Source organism: Pelophylax lessonae, assembly GCF_965119305.1.
Source record: "Pelophylax lessonae genome assembly, chromosome: 11".
Taxonomy (NCBI): domain Eukaryota; kingdom Metazoa; phylum Chordata; class Amphibia; order Anura; family Ranidae; genus Pelophylax; species Pelophylax lessonae.
In genome coordinates this window covers 133,954,686-133,971,602 of record NC_138778.1, presented here as the reverse complement: position 1 = coordinate 133,971,602, position 16,917 = coordinate 133,954,686, and the positions used below count along the sequence as shown (strand labels likewise).

The 16,917-nt window shown below is 48.4% G+C and overlaps 1 protein-coding gene across 1 annotated transcript in view; it reads left to right on the top strand.

The window, feature by feature from the left end:
- The window catches only part of MRPS7 (mitochondrial ribosomal protein S7), a 41,138-nt gene that overhangs the window by 8,393 nt on the left and 15,828 nt on the right, over positions 1-16,917 (top strand). The window contains exon 2 of the mRNA XM_082271909.1: positions 3,601-3,792. Within this exon, the coding sequence (XP_082128035.1) occupies positions 3,601-3,792 (192 nt within the window). The remainder of the gene's footprint in view (positions 1-3,600; positions 3,793-16,917) is intronic.

Here is a 16,917-nt window from a genome sequence, read left to right as displayed (position 1 = left end):
AAACGGGCGTGGACCAGCGTTTGGCGTTGGCCACGATTAAGGGTCAGATTTCTGCGCTGGCCGTTCTCTTTCAACGCCCTGTGGCGTCTAATTCTTTGGTTAGCACCTTTGTTCAAGGGGTGCGACACTTGGCCCCTCCTCGGAGGGATCCTTTACCTCCATGGGACTTTGTTCTGTCCATGTTACAGCATGCTCCCTTTGAAAAGATCAGGGAGATCTCGTTGTCTCTGTTGTCCAAGAAGGTTGCCTTTTTGGTAGCGATCACTTCGGCTCGCAGGGTGTCTGAGCTGGCGGCCTTGTCCTGCAGCTCTCCCTACTTGGTGATTCACTTGGATAAGGTGGTCTTACGACCTAATCCTTCTTTTCTTCCGAAGAGGATCTCGGAATTTCACCTCAATGAGGACATTGTTTTGCCTTCGCTTTGCGCGAAGCCTAAGCATCCGAAGGAGGTGGCTTTGCATTCCTTGGATGTTGTTCGGGCGATCAGGGTTTACCTGTCATCGTCGAAATCCTTTCGCAAGTCGGATTCTCTATTTGTCCTTCCAGAGGGTCCTCGGAAGGGCATGGCGGCGTCGGCTGCAACCATCGCCAAATGGATCAGACAGACCATTGTGCAAGCCTATGCTTTGAAGGGGAAGGTTCCTCCTTTCCCTGTGAAGGCGCACTCTACCAGGTCTTTGAGTACGTCTTGGGCCTATCATCATCAGGCTTCTGTGGCCCAGGTGTGTAAGGCGGCGACTTGGTCGTCCTTTCACACATTCTCTAAATTTTACAAGGTGGATGTTCAGGCATCGGCAGATGCTTCCTTTGGCCGCAAAGTTCTTAGTGCGGCAGTGCCTTAGGGTCCCTTGTTTTGGGTCCTTGGCTGTTGGGATGTCTTTATCCCTGGGTTACTTGTTTTCCTGGGTTGTTGCTCCTGTTGAGCACATTTTTTTCCTGTTGCCCAGTTGGTTTTCTTACTTTGGTAAGGTTCCTTTCTCTGATGTGGGTACTGCGTTGCTTTAGGCGCGGCTGCGTTTTTTCCCACCCCTCATGTCTACACTGCTATGGGACGTCCCCATTAGTGATGAATATGACGTGGCGGCGACTGTCGGAGGACGTAAGAGAAAACGGAATTTTTGTAAAATCTTACCTGTAAAATTCCTTTCTCTGAGTCCTCCGACAGTCCCCGCCCCTCTTTTGGGGTTTGTTTATGTACTCTACTGCTATGCTACTGAAACTGAGTTGGGAATGCAGGAAGCAGGGAGGTATTGACTGAGGGGACCACCCCCTAGGGGTGGGATATGCTAAAAGCTTTGATATTAATAAATGTTGTTGCCTAGCTACTCCTGCGGAGCAAAGGTCAATAACCCATTAGTGATGAATATGACGTGGCGGCGACTGTCGGAGGACTCAGAGAAAGGAATTTTACAGGTAAGATTTTACAAAAATTCAGTTTTTCCATCCGTCCAGCAGATCGGATGGGATGAGAACAGACAGACAGTCCGTTCCCATCCAATTCCCCCATAGATAACAGTGGGGGCCTGACAACTCTGCACACAGAGCAGAGACAGAGCTGCCATCCGCCTGCTTGTAAAATAGCATTCCAATATAAGATCCGGCACCAACTGATTAAAGACTTCCCATTACTCCTTGTAGCTCGCATGAACCATGGTTCGTTGTGTAGGAAATGAACCTGCACCTCCTCACATACCCTCTAGGTGTTAGTAATGAAACAGCATCCATGACAATACACACCTGTTTCACCTACAACTGTGTATTGTCATGGATGCGGTTTCATTACTAACACCTAGAGGGTATGTGAGGAGGTGCAGGTTCATTTCCTACACCATGGACCAATAGGGCTACCTATCAGATTCTGGAACCGGAAGTGACGTTTGGCTAAGAACAACTTGCTGTGCATGCGCCATGCATTCCAACATGGCCGCTATGTGTTCCAATAGGTTTCCTAATGTGACAGAACGCGAAGTAGCGGCGGACTTCTTATTACACCCACGCAAATCTTGAATTGTACTTTGTACGGTTGCGGAATCTGATGGGTAGCGCTATTCTCATAGAACAGGGGCATACACCAGAAACAGGCAGTGACGTACACCTGTAGCTGCCACCCCGTCACAGTATAAGTACTGTGACGGATCGGCAAGTGGTTAATTGCCAATGGTATTTGTATTATGCAGCATGTGGGGGTTAATGTATTGCCACTGATGCATTAGTGACCGACCAGTGGCAGTTAAATAACCCCTTTGAGCTGCATCAGTGGTACCAGTATCAGTGTTAATTAAACCTTTTTTGCTGCATTAGTGGCACCAGTGTCCAAGTTAACACTGGTTGCACTAATGCATCAGTGACCAGTGGCAATACATTAACCCTTTCATGCTGCATAATACAAATACCATTGGTAATTAACCTCCCCTCAGCCTTAGCCTGCCCCCCAATTCAAAGTGTTAATGATGGCAATCTGCTTACTTGTGGGATTAACAGGGCTTGGGTCTTCCTTGGCACGGCAGCTCCTCCGTGTCACAGCTTCAGCAGGTGAACTCTCTGCTCCTCTCCTCTTGGTCCTTTCAAATCCCGCAGCCAGCCTCAATGACATCACTACGTGACTACAGGTATCTCCGCTGACAGAAAAGTGAAGGTTCCACCCTCTCCTTGTACTGGCCTTGCTCTGCTGTTTCCGATCTTCCAGAAACAGCAGGTAGCGGCGGCCATCCTTGATATGGCAAAATGCCAATTGAGAAACGTTGGTATAGAGTGTCCCTATAGCAAAGTAAAAAAAACTTCTGCCTTTTAGAACCACTTACTTCCTGCCCAGGACTACATGTCCCATGATGCATTGCTCCTCTCACATTCACAAGTTCTAAGGCACTTACTGACCTCTATAGATGGTGTACTGAGCTTTGTGTGTTTCACTGTGCCTTCTGATATGTAAAAAAATAATGCGTTCTGTGTGCAGGCCAACTAATTGGCTGACCAACTGATCGATTATGAAAATGGGTTGACAACTATTTTCATAATTGATTAGTTGTCGATTAGTCTTTTCAACCCTAATCTATATATTAGAAATGTAATATATTGCAAGTTATCAGATGTGGTGGCTGCATTTGTTTTCTTTTAGGCTTTTTTTTCACCTGGTAATCTGGCCAGTAACACACCACCTGTGTTAGAATGCTTCCATCTTGGAGGAATGAGCATTGGAGGCATAGCTGACAGCATCATTGTCAGTTGGGGGGGGTGTTAGATGTACTAGCAGATTTAGATACACTAACAAATTGAAGCCAAATTCCAGCTTACACTTTATAAGCAGTTACATCAACAGTTTTGCCCCTTTTCGGATAAGGATTTTGCATAAATACATAAAAGCTGATCATTGTACACCTCGTCAGTGTCAAATGATTTGTCTCTGACTTATTGGCCAGATCACCAGATGAAAAAAAAAAGAAAGAAAGCTTAAACAAGGAAACTAATGCAGCCATCACATCTAAAATCTGGGAAGCTGCAATATGATGCTTGCTTCTGGGTTTAATACAGCTTTAAGATTAAAGACAGATAAGGTATCTGGAAAGAATGATTGCTGAAAAAATATCTTCTGTCTTCCTACAGGCTGATCCCTGTGCGGTGGAGTAGATATAGCCCTGCGTACCTAGATCCTATGACAGATAAGGAGAAGTATCAACGCCCTTTAGAAGAATTACGTAAAGAAGAAAAGGAAGAATGGGATTTAAAGACTGTCAGTCCAATTAAAGCGTGTCCACCCAATATAACCAGCTCTCTTTTCTATGACGAAACCGTAAGGTATTTATCTATTTCAAATGATCAGAAAAGACACCCATAGGGAATAAAGGAGTATGGAGGGGTGCTATTATATCAATAGTATAATAATACAATAGTGGAATAGTAAAAAAAAATGTTTAAAATGACATAATATAAATCTCGTACTTTAAAATTTATAACGTAAATAAACATATTGACATATTGTATGATAACAAAAGTGCATACATATATATATATATATATATATATATATATATATATATATATATATATATATATATATATATATACAGGTCCCTCTCAAAAAATGAGCATATTGTGATAAAGTTCATTATTTTCTGTAATGTACTGATAAACATTAGACTTTCATATATTTTAGATTCATTACACAACACTGAAGTAGTGCAAGCCTTTTATTGTTTTAATATTGATGATTTTGGCATACAGCTCATGAAAAACCAAAATTCCTATCTCAAAAAATTAGCATATCATGAAAAGGTTCTCTAAACGAGCTATTAACCTAATCATCTGAATCAACTAATTAACTCTAAACACCTGCAAAAGATTCCTGAGGCTTTTAAAAAGTCCCAGCCTGGTTCATTACTCAAAACCGCAATCATGGGTAAGACTACCGACCTGACTGCTGTCCAGAAGGCCATCATTGACACCCACAAGCAAGAGGGTAAGACACAGAAAGAAATTTCTGAACGAATAGGCTGTTCCCAGAGTGCTGTATCAAGGCACCTCAGTGGGAAGGGAAAAGTGTGGCAGAAAACGCTGCACAACGAGAAGAGGTGACCGGACCCTGAGGAAGACTGGGGAGAGGGAAATGCCAAAATGCCTGAAGTCCAGTGTCAAGAACCCAAAGTCAGTGATGGTCTGGGGTGCCATGTCAGCTGCTGGTGTTGGTCCACTGTGTTTTATCAAGGGCAGGGTCAATGCAGCTATCTATCAGGAGATTTTGGAGCACTTCATGCTTCCATCTGCTGAAAAGCTTTATGGAGATGAAGATTTCATTGTTCAGCACGACCTGGCACCTGCTCACAGTGCCAAAACCACTGGTAAATGGTTTACTGACCATGGTATTACTGTGCTCAATTGGCCTGCCAACTCTCCTGACCTGAACCCCATAGAGAATCTGTGGGATGTTGGGAAGAGAAAGTTGAGAGACACAAGACCCAACACTCTGGATGAGCTCAAGGCCACTATCGAAGCATCCTGGGCCTCCATAACACCTCTGCAGTGCCACAGGCTGATTGCCTCCATGCCACGCCGCATTGAAGCAGTCATTTCTGCAAAATGATTCCCCACCAAGTATTGAGTGCATAACTGAACATAATTTTTTGAAGGTTGACTTTTTTTGTATTAAAAACACTTTTCTTTTATTGGTCGGATGAAATATGCTAATTTTTTGAGATAGTAATTTTGGGTTTTCATGAGCTGTATGCCAAAATCATCAATAATAAAACAATAAAAGGCTTGCACTACTTCAGTTGTGTGTAATGAATCTAAAATATATGAAAGTCTAATGTTTTATCAGTACATTACAGAAAATAATGATCTTTATCACAATATACTAATTTTCTCAGGAACGTGAGGCTCCTCCCCCAGGGACAGGAAACACATTCCAAAACTTAAATAAAAGGAGGTCCCTTCAGTCCTCGCCTCCGGACATGGGGTAACATGTTCCTGGAACTGAAGTTCCCGGTCTCCTGGACTGTCCACGGAAAGACTTGGAAAGAATGCATCTCCTCCTGCCCATAGTGGTATCCCTTAAAGTGCCGCAATAGGGGCTGACCGCTGTCTCCTGTTCTCTTGGCCACCCGGCAGGACCGCGGGTATTGTCTGGTGGAACGCTGGGGAGTCCGCTCAGTTTCTGGCGGGGTCCTTGGAGCAGCAGTTGCTGTGTACCCGTGACCCGCCGACTTCAAAGAAATTTGAAGTTGGCGCCAAAACGGAGGGGGCGGAACTCAGGCGTGTCCACTCTGGCCTCACAGGAAGTGACAGTGTTACTTCCGGCGCAGTGACGACATCCGCGGGCGCCAGGAAACCCTTGTTCCAGTTTCCGGAGGCACGAACAGAGAAGACAAATGGGCGACCGATGTTAGGTGAAACAGCACACGCTGGGACCACCATACAGAGCGATGGACCCCACAGCAACCGCACAGGCGGCAGAAGTCGGCTCTGGCATCTGCACCTCTCAGGTAAGCAAGGGGGATATGTATACCCTATTTGCAGATACCTGTTAGGAACTCCGTTTTTTCTTCCCTTCCTCTATTTTTTTCTGTAAAGGGTCGGGTAAAAGAGAGCACTATTTCCTTTTTCTGTCCACGAGGTGGAAATCCCTAAATTAAAAATGTGTGTTCTTTTGTTTCCTATCTTTAGACCAAGGCTCAGGACAAAATCCAAGCACAGCCCCCCAAAAAGAAATGTGCAGTATGCGGAGCAAAATTAGGTTCCTCTTGGAACAAAACAGTGTGCCGTGCATGCATAGAGAATCTGGTCAGGGATGACCCTACGGTCTCTACCCAGAGGATGCTGTCCTCAGTGAGAGATGAACTGACAAATGCTTTCAGTTCATTTAGAACTCTCATAGAAAAGATGCAGGCACCAACCCAGATCCCCACCCAAGTTCAGATCCCTACATCTCTGACCAAGCCAACACAAGGCTTTGAGGAGGAAGAATCAGTCTTCCCACTCCTCTGTGGAGGGATCCGGGTCAGGGGAGGAACCTAGAGAAAGTAATTCTTATGGTAACTCCAATTGCAAACTAAGCTTGGAGGATGTGGATGATCTACTCAAAGCAGTATATGTCACTTTAGAAATTGAGGAGGAAAAGGTGCAGCTCTCTAAGCATGACCTTATGTACGCCAGCCATAAGAGACAAGCTAGAGTGTTCCCTGTGCATAGCTCCCTGTTGGATACAATCAAACAGGAATGGAATTCACCTGACAAGAAACCTTTTCTCTTACGTCCTCCGACAGTCGCCGCCTCTTCATATTCGTCACATATGGGGTATTAGACTTTGCTCCGAAGGAGTAGCTAGGCAACAGAATATGTTAACAATAAAGCTTTAACATATCCCACCCTCAAGGGGTGGTCCCCTCAGTCAATACCCTCCTACTTCCTGCAACCATATCTCAGTTTTAATGTCTAGCTTGTCAGGAGTGGCTGGCTCTCTCTGTGCTGGGACTTTTTGTCCCAGACTCTTTCTTCTTTTTGATATTTTGTTTGAGTTTTCTCTCTACCTTTGCTTAGCTGTTATTTTTGTCAGCATTAGTTAGTTCTTCGGACGAAGAGGATCATGCGGACTGGGTCTCGGGCTGATCCCCCTGGTCGCAGGTCGTGGGTCAGTGGCTTCCCAGTCTGCCATCGAGCGTTCAGCCAGGTAACGCTCCTGGCACGGTGAACGACCCATCCATGTTCGGTGCAGGGATGATTGGTGAGGTGGCTACCTCACCGGACGCTGTGCGGTTTCTGAACCGCCATTGTGTGCGTCTTGAATTGCGACTCTCCCTGCCTCATGTGCAGCGGCTTGTTCGCCTGTGCGGGTTCCCCACGCCATGTGAGGTAAGTGTATCTATGTGGGGACCTGTCTGTCTGGGGGGGGGTCTCAGTCTGGGACTGTGTAACCTGCCTTTAATCACACTGCTTGTCTCCCTATATCTCGGCTGCATGCTGTGGGCTGCAAGGGGGGGGGGAGCTGTATGACACTGAGTATGTCAGGCTGGGCAGTGTGAGGAGCTGTGTGCTGTGGGGCATGTTTTTAATGGCATGTTGGGGCATATACAGCGATCGCTGCGGCGATCTAACATGTATCCATATTATGGGATAATATTGTGTGTGATTTTATGCACTGTGGAGCGGCGATTTCGGCGCCAAACGGCGCCATTTTACCGGCGCCCGCTCCGGCCGCATGGTTTACATGCACGGCGGCCATTTTCTTGTAGCCTCCATAGGCTTACATAGAGCGCCCTGGCAGCATCACTTCCTCTCTCCTGGAAGCACCGATCGAGGCAGCAGCAGCAGCGGAGTCTCCTCAGGTTTTATCCTTCTATTCCTGTGTTCCATTGCCTGTATTCAGTCTGTATATTCCCTGTGGGGGTCTCATTGTGCCTGAGTGTGGTGCGGTGGGCTGCGCTTGCCGCGCTTGCTGTAAGGGGGCAGTTAACCCTTGGTTGTCTGGCATACAGGGGCAATGGATTCTCAGGAGGGCAAGTTTCCCACAGTATTGGTGGAAAGCCAGGGGACCGCTGTTTCCCCCCCAGGGGGGGATTTGGCCACTATTGTGGCTGGCCTTGCTGCACAGGTGCAAATGCTGGTGGCTGCTCAATCTACTAAACGGCCCAGAGTTGCTCTGTCCTCTGATTCTGAGGGTGAAGGTGATGGGGCTGTTCTGGCGGGGACCCCCCTATCGGGGTCCCGCTCCTCTCTTGATCTAGTGGGGTCTGAGGTAGAGGCTGAAGTTGAGGGGGTTGATAATTCTCCCCCTGGCTCGCCTGAAGAGCTTGCAATCATGGATGAGTTGATTGCTTCCATTAAGCAGACGCTACGTTTGCAGGACGAGGTGTGTCCCCCAGCTGCCTTGGCGGCTTATGGGACGCAGAGAAAACGCAGGACGCCGCAGGTTTTTCCCTGCAATGCTGATTTTCAGCGCGCTGCTAAGGACCAATGGCGCGATTTGCGCAAGCCTTTTGCGGTACCAAGTAAATTTAAGCTGCGTTATCCTTTCTCGCCTGCCACTGATGAACGGTGGTGTGTGCCTCCGCCAGTGGATCATGCTATTGCGGTTTTGAACAAAGCCACTGCGATCCCTGCAGAGGGATCCCCTGTTTTCCGTGATGCCACGGATAGGAGACTGGAGTCTCTTGCCCGTCATACTTATTCTGTTACGGGTTCTATGCTTAAGGCTCTGTTTGCTTCTCTCATGGCGGCCCAGGCGATCGCAAGTTGGACGCAGATGCTTAGGCGCGTCCTAGTGGCCGATTCGGCCTCGGCGGCGACCCTGGATATGGTGGATCAGATCCACCAGGGTGTCATGTATCTGTGTGATGCGGACCTGGACCTGATTCCGTTGGCCGCGCGTGTGCACAGTGTGGCGGTGTTGTCTCGCCGCCTGGTTTGGTTGAAATGTTGGTCGGTGGACCAATCTTCGCGTAAAACCTTAGCCAATCTGCCTTATGATGGGTCTCGCCTTTTTGGGGAGTCCCTGGATGTGTTGATTAAGGGGATTACCGGGGGTAAGAGCACTCTCTTGCCCCATTTCCCCAAGGCTAAGGGGGCTTCTGGGAAGAAGCATGCTCATTTTCGGCCCCCTCAGGGGTCCTTTCGTGCCTTTCGGCCGCACTACAAGGGCAAACCGTTCAAGGGCCAGGGCTCTCAGAAGAAACCCTGGTCTGGGAAACAGAAGTCCGGCCAATCCGGACCTGCGGCCCATAACAGTTCGGCCTGAAGGGGCGCCCTCACCCAGTTTTGGGGTGGGGGGACGCTTGCTCGGTTTTCTTCAGCCCTGGTTGGCCCGTGTGCGGGACAGATGGGTTCTGGAAATCGTTCGATCTGGTTACAAGATCGAGTTTCTCTCTCGGCCAGAGAGCAGATTTTTTCCCTCAAATCTACAACTGTCTCCAGAGCGCCTGCGGGATCTGCACCTGGCGGTGCGGGACCTGAGGGCTCAGGGAGTGGTGGTTCCGGTGCCTCATCGGGACAGATTTCGGGGGTTTTATTCCAATCTGTTCACCGTGCCCAGAAAGGAGGGCAAGGTTCGTCCAATTCTGGACTTGAAAGCTCTGAACCGCTCTGTGCGGGTTCGCAAGTTCCGCATGGAATCCCTGCGCTCGGTGGTGGCTGCCCTGGTTCCGGGGGAATTCATGGCCTCCATCGATTTGAAGGATGCGTATCTTCACATCCCCATATTCGAGGGTCATCAGAGATACCTTCGATTTGCCATTGCGGAGGATCACTACCAGTTCGTGGCGTTGCCCTTTGGGCTCGCCTCGGCTCCGCGGGTCTTCACCAAAGTGCTTGCACCGGTTCTGGCATTATTGAGAGCCCAGGGCATTTCTGTCCTGGGGTATCTGGACGACATTCTGATTCGGTCTGCGACCAGTCAGGGTCTGGAGAAGGACCTGTCTGTCACGATGCAAACTCTGCAGGAGTTCGGTTGGACGATAAATGTTCCAAAGTCGACACTGAGTCCGTCGGTTCGTCTTCCCTATCTGGGAATGATACTGGACTCGGTGCAGGCGAAGGTCTTCCTGCCGGAAGACAAACTCAGGACTCTTCAGGAGGAAGTCAGGTCCCTCAGGGACGTTCCGAACTCGTCTATGCGGACGTGTATGAGATGTCTGGGATTGATGGTCTCGGCTTTCGAGGCGATTCCTTTCGCGCAGTTTCACACGCGGGGTCTCCAGGCGGAGATCTTGTCCAAGTGGGACGGGCGACCTCAATCTCTGGATCTTCAGATCTCGTTGAGTCATCGCACCAGGGAAAACCTTCTGTGGTGGCTCCAGTCCCCGTTGGTGTCCGGGGGCAAGTCGTTTCGTCCGATCTCGTGGACGATAATCACCACGGATGCCAGCCTGTCGGGCTGGGGTGGTGTTCTGGGCGTTCTGTCCGCCCAGGGGACCTGGTCGGAGGGGGAGTCTTCCCTCCCGATCAACATTCTGGAATTGCGTGCGATAAGGCTCTGTCTTCATCGCTGGACGGACCGGCTGCAGGGCTGCCCGGTTCGGGTGCAGACGGACAATGCCACGGCGGTGGCCTACATCAACCACCAAGGGGGCACCAGGAGTGCCCGAGCGGCTCGAGAAGTGGCCGACATTCTGTCTTGGGCCGAGACTCATGTCCCGGCGATAACGGCGGTTCACATTCCGGGAGTGGAGAACTGGCAGGCGGACTATCTGAGTCGCCAGACCCTGGATCAGGGGGAATGGTCTCTCCACCCGGCTGTCTTCCAGATGTTGTGCGCGAGGTGGGGTCTTCCAGATGTGGACCTGTTCGCGTCTCGCCGCAACTACAAGGTGAAGAGGTTCGTGGCAAGGACGCGCGACCCTCGGGCAGACGCGTCGGACGCGTTAGTGGCCCCGTGGCATCAGTACAGGCTGATGTACGCGTTTCCACCGATTCAGTTGCTGTCCCGGTTCCTTCGCAGGTTACACTCGGAACGCAGCACGGTGATTCTTGTGGCACCGGACTGGCCTCGCCGGTCCTGGTACGCAGACCTCGTGAATCTGGCGGTCGACGCCCCCTGGCGTCTGCCTCTTCGGGATGATCTACTGTCTCAAGGACCGATTTACCATCCTGCTTTACAGTCGCTGGCTTTGACGGCCTGGCTGTTGAGACCGAGGTCCTGAAGGAGAAGGGTCTCTCTCCAGAGGTTGTTCATACCTTGATCAACGCGAGGAAGTCTTCCTCGGGAAAGGTTTATTACCGTACTTGGAAGGCCTATTTTGCCTGGTGTGAGTCCAGGGGGTTTTCACCCCGCACGTACTCGGTTTCCCGTGTGCTGTCTTTCCTTCAGACGGGTGTCGATCAGCGTTTGGCGCTGGCTACGATAAAGGGTCAGGTGTCTGCGCTGGCCGTTCTGTTTCAACGTCCCGTGGCTTCCAACTCCTTGGTTGGCACTTTTATTCAGGGTGTGCGGCATCTGGTTCCTCCTAGGAGGGATCCTTTGCCCCCTTGGGACTTGAATCTAGTCCTGTCTGTGTTACAACGTGCTCCTTTTGAACAGATCAGGGAGATATCGTTGTCTATGTTGTCCAAAAAGGTCGCCTTTTTGGTGGCGATCACTTCGGCTCGCAGAGTGTCGGAACTGGCGGCTTTGTCCTGCAAGTCTCCGTACCTGGTTGTTCATTTGGATAAGGTGGTCTTGCGACCTAATCCTTCTTTTCTGCCGAAACGAGTTTCGGAATTCCATCTTAACGAGGATATTGTTTTGCCTTCGTTGTGCACGAAGCCTAAACATCCAAAGGAGGTGAGACTACATTCTCTGGATGTTGTTCGGGCGATTAGGGTTTACCTTAAATCGACTGAGTCTTTTCGAAAGACGGACTCCTTGTTTGTTCTTCCAGAGGGTCCTCGGAAGGGCATGGCGGCTTCCGCCTCTACCATTGCCAAATGGATCAGGCAGACCATTGAACAGGCCTATGCCTTGCAGGGGAAGGTTCCCCCTGTGCCTGTGAAGGCGCACTCTACTAGGTCTCTGGGTACGTCTTGGGCCTGTCGTCATGGGGCTTCTGTAGCCCAGGTGTGTAAGGCGGCGACTTGGTCGACCGTACACACTTTCACAAAATTCTACAAAGTAGATGTTCAGGCATCGGCGGATGCTTCCTTTGGCCGCAAGGTTCTTAGTGCGGCTGTTCCCTAGGGTCCCTTGTTGGGGACTCCTGGCTGTTGGGATAAGTTTTGTATCCCCTGGTTTTTTGTCTTTTCCTGGGTTGTTGCTCCTGTTGAGCACTTATTTTTGCTGTTGCCCAGCTGGTTTCCTTCCTTTGGTAAGGTTCCTTTCTTTGATGTGGAGACTGCGTTGCCTTTCGGCGCGGATGCGTTTCCCACCCCTCATGTTTGCACTGCTTTGGGACGTCCCCATATGTGACGAATATGAAGAGGCGGCGACTGTCGGAGGACGTAAGAGAAAACGGAATTTTTGTAAAATCTTACCTGTAAAATTCCTTTCTCTGAGTCCTCCGACAGTCGCCGCCCCCGCCCCTCTTTTGGGGTTTGAATGTATACTCTACTGCTATTCCACTAAAACTGAGATATGGTTGCAGGAAGTAGGAGGGTATTGACTGAGGGGACCACCCCTTGAGGGTGGGATATGTTAAAGCTTTATTGTTAACATATTCTGTTGCCTAGCTACTCCTTCGGAGCAAAGTCTAATACCCCATATGTGACGAATATGAAGAGGCGGCGACTGTCGGAGGACTCAGAGAAAGGAATTTTACAGGTAAGATTTTACAAAAATTCCGTTTTTTTCCCAGAAATTTGAAAAGAAGGTATCCATTTGACGACAGTAAGGAGCAGCCTTGGAACAAAATCCCCAAATTGGATGCTCCTCTTGCCAGAATATCCAAGGGCACAGACTTGGCATTTGAGGACTCAGGGTCACTAAAGGACCCATTGGATAAGAAAACTGACACCACCTTACGTAGGGTTTGGGAAGCCTCTATTTATGAGTTTAAAACCTGCCCTGGCATCCACCTGCATAGCCAGACACCTAGAGTTATGGTTATCTCAGATCCAAACGCATTTATCTGCCGGAACACCAAGGGAACAGATTGTAAAGTCGTTTCCACTCTTGTTTCAAGCAGTAGGGTTCTAAGCGGATTCTTCAGCTGAGGCTGTAAGAATGGCAGCAAAAACCTCAGCATTGGCTAACACAGCCAGACGAAGCCTATGGCTCAAGACATGGTCAGGAAGATCTCACTTCTAAGTCACGCCTCTGTGGTCTTCCCTTCACAGGCGACCATCTTTTTGGCCCAGGCCTAACAGAGGCTCTGGAACGCACAGCAGATAAAAAGAAGGGATTCCCAGAAAAGAAAAAGTACCCCTATGCCCAAAAAAATTTTCGTGGCAGGGGCAAACAGCAGAGATCTAGCGAACCTCAGCAAACTTTCAAAAAGCACTGGACTGGGAATAAAGGTAGGGGGAGGGGTAACATCTTGTTTAACCCTCCTCAACGCCCCAACAAGCCCCAATGACTCCCTTCTCAGAGTGGGAGGGAGATTAAGGGCCTTCCTCCCACAGTGGAGGGGAATTACTTCCAGCCCCTTTATTCTGGACCTGGTAGGCAGAGGGCACAAGCTGGAATTTTGTTGCCAGCCTCCAGAAAGAACCCTGATTACATGTTTGCCCAGGAATCCAACCAAGGCCACCGCCTTGAGTCTCCAATTAGGGGACTTATTAGATCAGGAGGTGATAATCCCAGTCCCCAAGGAAGAACAGGGTTTTATTCTCACATCTTTGTGATACGGAAACCTTCAGGAAGTCATCGGTTGATCCTGAACTTACGCAATCTGAACCTCTCAATAGCATACAAACTCTTTCGCATGGAATCAATATACTCCATAGGGAACCTATTGTATCCAGGGTGTTACATGGCAACCCTGGATCTAAAAGATGCGTATTTTCACATCCCGATACACAAATCCTACCAGAAGTTCCTGAGACTGGCAGTAAGGATAGGACTAGAAGTCAAACACTTCCAATTCCAGGCCCTACCCTTCGGGTTATCCTCAGCCCCCCGGATCTTTACCAAAGTCCTGGGGGAGGCACTAGCCCCACTAAGACTAAAATCCATCATGATCACCCCCTACTTGGACGACATCCTTGTAGTGGCAGAGTCATACCAGAAACTGAAGGCAGACCTCCTAGTAGTTCAGGAATTTCTGACTTCTCTAGGCTGGATCATCAACAGGCAAAAATCCTGCCTAATACCCTCGCAGAGAGTAACGTACCTCGGATACGAGATTTCCTCTCGGGATCACATGATCTTTCTCCCTCAGTCCAAGATTGGGAAGATGTACCAGATGGTAGCCTCCTTACAGACCAATTTATGGGTCTCTTTGAGGGACATAACAAGGGTAATAGGCTTGATGACCTCCTGTTTCCCAGCAGTCCCCTGGGCACGATTCCAGCAACGTCCACTCCAAAATTTTTTACTAAGGAGTTGGGACGGACGGCCAAGTTCCTTGGACCAAAAAGTAAGGATTCCCACCAAAATAAAAAGGCCATCCAGGTGTCACAGAGGATCACCACGGATGCAAGCGCTTCCGGATGGGGGGCATATCTGCAGAACAAATGGGCGCAGGGAACATGGTCCCCATCACAGATAAAAACCAGAAGGAACTTATGGCGGTCCAAAAGGCCTTAGAGTTTTTTCAGGTAGATGTAGAGGGAAGTCATCTACAAATTCGGTCAGACAATATAGCAACTGTGGCGTACCTGAACAAACAGGGAGGTACTTGAAGCCAGGGCCTACAGTCCATAGCACAGAAGATCTTTGTCTGGGCCGAGCTGAATCTAACATCCATCTCGGCTATCCACCTGAAGGGGATGCAGAACGGTCTAGCAGACCATCTCAGCCGCCACCAGGTGAATCAGGACAATTGGTCCCTCAACCCAGAGGTATTTGCAAATATCACAACCTCATGGGGTCTTCCAGTAGTGGACCTATTTGCTACCCAGGCAAACAGGAAAACAGAAAAGTTTTTTTCCATAACTCAGGGGGATCAGGCCTTAGGCATCGACGCCTTTGCCTACCCCTGGGAAGTCAAGCTCTGTTACGCATTCCCTCCGGTCAGATTAATCCCACAGGTGCTCCAGAAATTCATCCAGGAAGACACAGAGATGATCCTGATTGCCCCCTACTGGCCCAAAAGGCCATGGTTTGCACGCCTTCAGGTTCTGGCTGCAAAACCTCCAATGGTCTTACCCTGGAGACAGGACCTATTGACACAGGGTCCGGTGGTCCATCCATATCTCAGAACCCTAAACCTGACCGCCTGGTATCTGAGGAACAGATACTAGGCTCTCAGGGGTTCTCAGACAGGGTAATCAAAACATTAACCAGTTGTCGAAAGCCAGTCACAAGAAAGATGTATGCTAAAAAATGGAAGAAATTCCATTTTTTGATGGCGGAGAATCAGAGACAATCTCCAGATATTCCAACTATCTTAGAATTCTTTCAAGAAGGCATCGACAAAGGTATCTCCCTGGGAACTTTGAAGGTACAGGCTGCCGCCCTTAGTGTCTTTCTTCAGTTTTCCCTTAGAGAAGACCCAAATGTGAATAATTTTTTCAGAGCTATTGCCCGGACAAAGCCGACCGTGATAAAAACGTGTCCAGCTTGGAATCTATCCTTGGTACTTCAGGTTTTGGTAACCAGTCCATTTGAACCCTTGGAAGATTTGTCAGAAAAATTGCTCACCCTAAAATCTTTATTTTTAGTAGCTATAACTTCAGCTAGAAGGGTAAGCGAATTACAGGCTCTCTCATTCAGAGAACCTTTTCTAATGATTTTTGATGACAGGATTGTGCTAAAAACAGATCCAGGGTTTTTACCCAAGGTAGCGTTGTCCTTTCATAGGACTCAGGACATAGTACTTCCTACCTTTTGTAAATTCCCAAATAACGAAAAAGAGAGAGAATTTAGTTGTTTAGATGTCAGAAGAGCCCTTCTGAAATACCTGGAGGTGACTAAAACCTTCAGGAAAAGTGATACTTTATTTGTGCAGTTTTCCGGCTCCCATAAAGGGGAAAAAGCTTCTAAGGCCACTTTAGCTAGGTGGATAAAACAGGCTATCACAGAAGCCTATGTAGTGAAGAAGGTGGCTCCACCTTTCATTAATGCACACTCAACTAGAGCTTTGTCCACGTCTTGGGCTGAAAGGGCCGGTGCCTCACCAGACCAGATCTGTAAGGCAGCTACCTGGTCTAACTTTTCGACCTTCGTTAGACATTATCGCCTGGACCTCCTCTCTTCTCAGGAACAGGCATTTGGTCGAAAGGTGCTCCAGGCAGTAGTCCCTCCCTAGACTGGTAAGTTTCTTGCTCATCGTCTCATGGGCTGTCCTGGAAGACGTTCCTGAGAAAAGCTGAGTTATACTTACTGGTAACTCCTTTTTTTAGTAGTCTTCCAGGACAGCCGGATTCCCACCCGGTTTATCTGGTATTATGTATAATGTATGATATGTGTGTATGTATGTGTATGTATATATATATATATATATATATATATATATATATATATATATATATATATATATGTTTTACAGAATGTCCTACAGTTCTCATGAAATACTGAAGGTGAGGACTGAAGGGACCTCCTTTTTATTTAAATTTTGGAATGCGTTTCCTGTCCCTGGGGGAGGAGCCCTAAGGTCTCATGGGCTGTCCTGGAAGACTACTAGAAAAGGGCTGTCCTGGAAGACTACTAGAAAAGGAGTTACCAGTAAGTATAACTCAGCTTTTTTGAGAGGGACCTGTGTGTGTATATATATATATATATATATATATATATATATATATATTTTATTACAGGTACTTGTATAGCGCTGTCAATTTACGCATCGCTTTACATATACATTCTACATTCACATCAGTGCCTGCCCTCAAGGAGCTTACAATCTAAGGTCCCTAACTCACATA